The 7,500-nt window shown below is 35.1% G+C and overlaps 1 protein-coding gene across 1 annotated transcript in view; it reads left to right on the plus strand.

The window, feature by feature from the left end:
- LOC106882795 (ephrin type-B receptor 1-B) overlaps nucleotides 1-7,500 on the plus strand; it is a 417,752-nt gene that overhangs the window by 326,928 nt on the left and 83,324 nt on the right. The window contains exon 7 of the mRNA XM_089343023.1: nucleotides 488-699. Within this exon, the coding sequence (XP_089199149.1) occupies nucleotides 488-699 (212 nt within the window). The remainder of the gene's footprint in view (nucleotides 1-487; nucleotides 700-7,500) is intronic.

Here is a 7,500-nt window from a genome sequence, read left to right on the forward strand (position 1 = left end):
ATATATGTATGTATGCATATACATATCTATGTATGTATGTATGCATATATATATATATGTTGTTGTACTTGGGGATGGTCATATTGCCAGTTTAGCCAATAAAAACACATGCACTGTATATTTGGTGTTAATTTGCTTCAGCTTTATATTACATTATATTACATTAATCCTATTTCAGCCAGAGTTGCAAAACAAATATATATATATATATATATATATATATATATATATATATTCACATTGTTTTGAATTAACTATGTATTATCTTGCAGCTTTGAGATTCTAATAACGTGATTGTTTATTTTTACTACGACATTGTTAGGTAGGTGAAAGAGGCCAGATCTGGTTGGTTTGAACATGAACCAGATAGAATATTTTGGACCAAATATGTTCAGTTTAAATGTTAAAATTGTCAGATCAGACTATATTCTAACTTTGCAGTATCTTGATATTCTTCTCTTTTTCTTTTCTCTCGCCTTTTAAAAAGTTCCAGGCAAACTCAGTAATTTACGCGCCGAAAAGATCGGTCATGACATTATACTCATCTGGGACAATCCTACGAAGCCTCATAGCAAGATTGAACTCTACGAGGTTAATTACTATCCCAGTGACAATCGTAACAATGCATCCACTATCAAGACTGAATTCCAGAATTATACCTTCAAAGGCCTTAAACGGGATGCCAAATACAGCTTTCAGGTTTGTAATCTCAACCTTTTTTTTATCCCCATTTCATTCAAATGGATCCTCATAATCATTCAATGTTTAAAAAGTCCTATTGTATTTTAATGATGTAATATTATTCATGTGTGGAGGTGCAATGGCCCAGTGGTTAGGGCAGCGGACTCGCGGTCATAGGATCGTGGTTTCGATTCCCAGATCGGGCGTTGTGAGTGTTTATTGAGCGAAAACACCTAAAGCTCCACAAGGCTCCGGCAGGGGATGATGGCGAACCCTGCTGTACTCTTCCACCACAACTTTCTCTCACTCTTACTTCCTGTTTCTGTTGTACCTGTAATTCAAAGGGCCAGCATGGGTTGGACGATTTGACTGAGGACTGGTGAAACCAGATGGCTACACCAGGCTCCAATCTGATTTGGCAGAGTTTCTACATCTGGATGCCCTTCCTAACGCCAACCACTCAGAGAGTGGTTTTACTGCTGCAAATATTTATTTCAAATTTTGGCACAAGGCCAGCAATTTTAAGGGAAGGGCTAAGTCAATTACATCGACATCAGTGCTGAACCGGGACTTATTTTATCGACCTTGCAAGGTTGAAAGGCAAAGCCAACCTAGGTGGGATTTGAACTCAGAACGTAAAGACAGTTGAAATACTGCTAAGCATTTTGCCCATCATGCCAACAATTCTGCCACCTTACTGCCTCATTGCTGCTGCAGATATTGACCTGCCAATACCCAGGTTATGCATCAGTCTCTCTGTAAACATTTAATTTTTACTGAAATATGGAAATGCACGTTTGAACATGTGATGGTGTTTGAAATGCATGCATGCGTGCATGTGAAGGTGCACATGTACACATGCACTAATGGGGAAACATGGTTTCAAAAGGAAAGACATTCAACTGCATCTGAACATATGTGTACGTTTGTGCACATGCTTAAATGGACTAATGGGACCGTGGTGGAGGGGGTTGGCGGTGTGGGTGGGTTGGGCCATTTCAAAGAGAAAACATTAAAGAACACAAGCACACACACACACACACACACACACACATACACACATGTGCGCTTACATACGCACGCAGTGTTGGTGCCATCTTTTAAAACATCTTGAAGGGGGAGCAGGGAGAGGAAAAACCTGCAAAGGTCACTGCAAACTGTTCTTCTCTTTCTTCTGACTAAATTATTAAAAAGAAAAAGAAAAACGAAAAAAAAAACCGCAACACCAAAAACAAAGAAAAAGAAGTAACAAATAAAATAATAATAAAAAGACAACACAACAACAACACTACACAGACACAGATGTACTTGTGTCTGTCTGATTTATTGCCAAAGTTACTATGTTCTTTTAGACTTTTATTAATGCTGTAGCATTCTCCAAAGAAGACCAAAGACCATCTTTTGATACATTGGTACTGAATTCCTGGCAATGACATCTGCTAAATGTCTCCCCACTATTCCACCCTCCTCGGTCATCCTTTTAGCTGCAGTTAAGCACCGTAGAGGAAAAACAGATGCTTTAGTTTATTATTATTATTACTATTATTATTATTATTATTATTATTATTATTATTATTTCTTCTTCTTTGGTGGCTTGTTAAAATAAGACATTGCAAAACAAGATTCAGCAACTGTCCAAACCAATTGTGTTCTTCAAAATTCTTCAGGGTATTTGGAAAAGAATTTCACAGTTCAGTGGGTTTCTTTTCTTTTTTTTTTTTTTTTTTTTTTTTTTTGCTTCTTTATGAAGGTCTTTTACAACTTGGCACAAATAATTTAGTATATTCAATGACAGTTCTTCATGCAATGATGTAGTATTCAGCATATTTCACTTTCGGTTTTTCATCCAATGACACAGTATTCAGCATATATTCTAGTGACAGCTTGTTCCTACTCCTAAAACACAGCATTCAGCATATTTCACTTTCGGTTTTTCATCCAATGACACGGTATTCAGCATATGTTCTAGAGACAGCTTGTTCCTACTCCTAAAACACAGCATTCAGCATATTTCAATTATGGCTTTTCATCCAATGTCACACCATTCAGCATATTTCAATTATGGCTTTTCATCCAATGACGCAGTATTCAGCATATTTTCTATTGACATCTTGGTCCTACTCCTAAGACAGAGTATTCAGCACGTAGCCCAATAACAAACATTTATTTTATTTTAGTGACACAGTCTCTTAAGTATATTCTACTGACATGCATATGTATATATTAGCACACACACACACACACACACACACACACAATTAGAATTTAATTTTCTAAATACCATTACTGTATCACCACCAACCTACCTACCTACCTACCTACGCAAATATTCTCTCACCATGGGGTTGTTTTGGGGAGAGAGAAGGAGGATGAAAGAAATGGTTGTGATGAAGAGGTGTAGTTTTAATTTTATTTTTTTCATATTTCTTGTATTTTGTTGTGTTGTTGTTGTTGATGTTTTTTTATGTTGTTGTTGTCTTTGTTGCTATGTTCTACTTCATCAACTTCATCATAAAAGACATTGCCTCAAGCAGTAATTTCCTCTTCTTCTTCTGCTGCTGCTGCTGCTACTACTACTACTACTACTACTACTACTACTACTACTACTACTACTACTACTACTACTGCCACCTCCACCAACATCACCACCACCACCACAGTCACTACTGCTGTTATATTTACAATCTGGAATAGGGTTCGTTCCATCTACAAAAGAATAAGGAACGCAACCAAAATATTTGTGGATAATTGCTCATTCCGACTTTCCCTCTCTTGGTTCAAATTCCCTTCCCACCTCCATTTCTCCTATTTTTCTCCTCTTTCATTTCATTGATATCATATTTTTTTTTTCTACTTCATCTTCTTCATTCTCTTCTACCATCCCTACCACTTCCATCACAACATATCAACTCACACCCTCTCTTTCCTCATCCCTACCTCTTTCATTATTTTCTTTGATTGTAATTTATATATATATATATATATATATATATATATATATATATGTATGTATGTTTGTATGTATCTACATGTAAGCATATATAAGTATTTATCTGTATGTATATATAAGTATGTATGCTTGTATATATATATATATATATATATATATATATGTATGTGTATGTATGAATTTCTGATTACTACCCTTTTCGAATATGTTGATAATTTTTTAATAATAATAATATGAAGAAGAATCCTAACAGAAATAGTCCTTTTTTTTATAGGCACAAAGCCTGAAATTTGGGGTTTAGGGGATAGTCGATAACATTGACACTGGTACTTGACTGGCACTTATTTTATGAGTTGTGGCTATGTGGTAAGGCATTTGTTTCCAAACTACATGGTTCAAGGTTCAGTCCCACTACGTGGCACCTTGGGCAAGTGTTTTCTACTATGTTCTCGGTCCCATATTTCTGGCAGCTCTTGCCAGTGCCATCAGATGGGAAGCAATGCTATCGTTCAAGGCATGAAATTGTGTTGGGCTCTTTGGCCGGTAACTGATGAGGAATTGGGGACATTTTGTGTCTGTTTGTGCATTTACTATATGTTTTTTAACTTATATATGTATGTGTGTGTGTGTTTGTATCTGTGCATGTGTATCTTCTTGTTTTGACCCCAAGCAGCAATTGTAAATGAGCATCTCTGCCATACACATGTTATCATTCTCTTCCAATCTTTCATGCAAACATTTCTATTCATTTGGGAGATATTGCCTTCCTTGGAAACAGATGGAGGGTTGGTGACAGGAAGAGCATCTAACTTAAGTAAATTTGCTTCAGCAAATTCCATCCAGGTGCTCCATGCAAGTATGGAAAAGTGTGCATTGAAACAAAGATGATGAATGCTGGAAAGATAAAAAGAATAAGTCGACCTCGGTGGCAGACATAGAGTGAGGCATTTTGTCCTCAAACATTTTAACGGTTCTGTCATTTCTTCACCCTCAATAACAATGGGTGTAAGACCATGGTTGGCAAGATGCTTGTTTGAGTGTTACTGGTTAAACAAGCTTAACTATGGAAGAAAATGAAAGACATAATAAAAATCATTAACATAACGAAACAAGTCAGCTATGGAATGATATCAAAGACGTAATTGAACACTTTAACATAATGAAATAACACTTGTGAAGATCATCAATAAATTTATGCATCAAAATAGAACTCTTCTCCCTCTAATAATCATCATCATTGTCGTTTAACCTCCGCTTTCCATGCTAGCATGGGTTGGACGATTTGACTGAGAACTGGTGAAACCAGATGGCTACACCAGGCTCCAATCTGATTTGGCAGAGTTTCTACAGCTGGATGCCCTTCCTAACGCCAACCACTCTAAGAGTGCAGTGGGTGCTTTTTACGTGCCACCGACACGAAGGCCAGTCAGACGGTACTGGCATCGGCCACGCTCAAAATGGTGTATTTTATGTGCCACCCGCACAAGAGCCAGTCCAGAGGCACTGGCAACGATCTCGCTCGAAAGTCCTTACACATGCCGCGGGCACAAGTACCAGAAAGGCGACGCTGGGCACAGGTGCCATCATAGTTTCGCTTTAATAATAATAATAATAATAATAATAATGATAATCCATTATTATTGCTACTAGGGTTCTTTCATGCATACAATAACACACACTATACAGAAAGATATCATAAAATATGGGGGAATAAACACAAATACCTCTGTGAAAATATTAGTGAGGTAGTGAGGGTCAGAGATATTACACAAGATATTCAGACACGTTAGCAATTCTAAAGTCACAGTAATGATGAAGATGATGATGACGATGATGATGATAATAATAATAATAATAATAATAATGGAGTGAAAAGTAGCCTTTAACTTACTAGTTGTGCTAGCTTGCATTGTATTAAGCATTACAGGAAGAAGAAAAAAAGTTATTATTGATAACAGCAATTAGAATGAAAGGATTAGTTTGTATAATGATAGAAGGATGATGAGGAAGATGATAATAAAGATACCATTATATTGATGATGATGATGATGTTGATTTTTATTGCAATGGTGGTGATGGTGATGATGATGATGATGATGATGAAGGTGGTGATAGATATAGTTATGATCAAGGAAAGATATCATTATGATGACAATAATAATAACTGCGTACTAATTATTGTCCTTACAAATTATCACGATTTATTTATTACATAATGTTGATGGCAAAAAATGATAACGGTTCTGATAATTGCATTGATAAAATAATGCCTGCGACAATGATGATGATAAAGATAACGGTAACAGTTAAGAATAATGATTAGGATGATAAAGGCAATGCGGGTGATGATGACGATGGAGATGGTAGTGTTAGTAATGTTGACAATACTAATTATAATAATAATAATAATAATAATAATAATGATCTTATCTACTCTAGGGGCTAGGACTGAAATTTTATTGACCCCCATTGCTGAACCTCATAAGGAAAGGCAAAGTCAACCACGGTAGAATATGAAGACAGTTGCTGCTAAGCATTTTGTCCGGCAAGACTCGTCACAAAACATTTTATCCTTCAGCTCATCCCCTTAATTGTAGGGGTTTTGAAATTTTAGCACATGGCCAGCAATTCCGAGGAAGTGGGGAGTTAAGTCAATTAAATCAACGGCAGTGTGCATCTGGTCCTTATTTCATTGACCATGAAAGGGAGGAAAGGCAGTCAATCTCAGTGGAATTTGAACTCAGAATGTAGACAGACGGAATGTCACGCTAATGATTGTCAGCTCACTGCCTTAATAATGATAATAATAATGCTCTGATACAGTACCAGGCTGTGGCTCTCGTGGCTTTTATCGACCCTGAGAGAATAAAAGGTAAAGTCAACCTCAGCAGAATTTGAGCTCAAAATGTAAAGATCGACAAAATACCATTAAGCATTTTGTCCAGTGTGCTAATGATTCTGCCATCTTTGCCATCTTCGATAAGAGTAATGATAATAATAATAATTCTATCTACTGGAGGTTCAAGGGCCCCACTTTTGTTGGGTGGGGGATAGTTGATTATTTCAACTCCAATGTTTCACTGGTACTTAATTTATTGACCCCGAAAGAATGAAAGGCAAAGTCAACCTCAGTAGAATTTGAACCCTGAACGTAGAGACAGGCGAAATACCGCTAAGCATTTCATCCAGCATGCTAACAATTCTGCCAGCCCGCCATCTTAATAATAATAATAATAATAATAATAATAATTAATAATTAATAATAAATAATAATAATAATTAATAATAAATAATAATAATAATAATAATAATTATAATAATTAATAATAAATAATAAATAATAATAATAATTATAATAAATAATAAATAATAATAATAATAATAATAATGATGATGAAGATGTTGATAAATAGCAATAATGATGATCAAGATGGCAGTGTTTAATCAAAGTGAATATTAAAGTTCTTGTGTAATTTTCAAATTTGTATAACTTGAGTTTTATTTTTGGTAGAATGAATTAATGAAAAAGGATTAATGAAAAGAATTTATTATTTTGAAATAGATTTAGACTGCACGTTAATTTTATTTAAATTTGATTATCATTATTATGTACCAAGAAATTATAAAGCAATTCTGAAGTTATAGAAATAAAGTTTTGCAGATGATTTTTTTTAGATCTATCTTTAAGTCTAATTAATTATCTTAATTCTAATATTCATCTATAGAACAAGGCTTGATTGAATAAACAATAGCCTTTTATATCAACGAAAGGTAATGAAATAATTATTAATAGTATTAAGGAGATGAGCTGGTAGAATCATTAACATGCCAGACAAGATGCAGCTAAGCATTTTTGTCAATCTTCATGT

This window comes from Octopus bimaculoides, chromosome 26 (assembly GCF_046866305.1).
Source record: "Octopus bimaculoides isolate indiv1 chromosome 26, ASM4686630v1, whole genome shotgun sequence".
NCBI classification, from domain to species: Eukaryota; Metazoa; Mollusca; class Cephalopoda; order Octopoda; family Octopodidae; genus Octopus; species Octopus bimaculoides.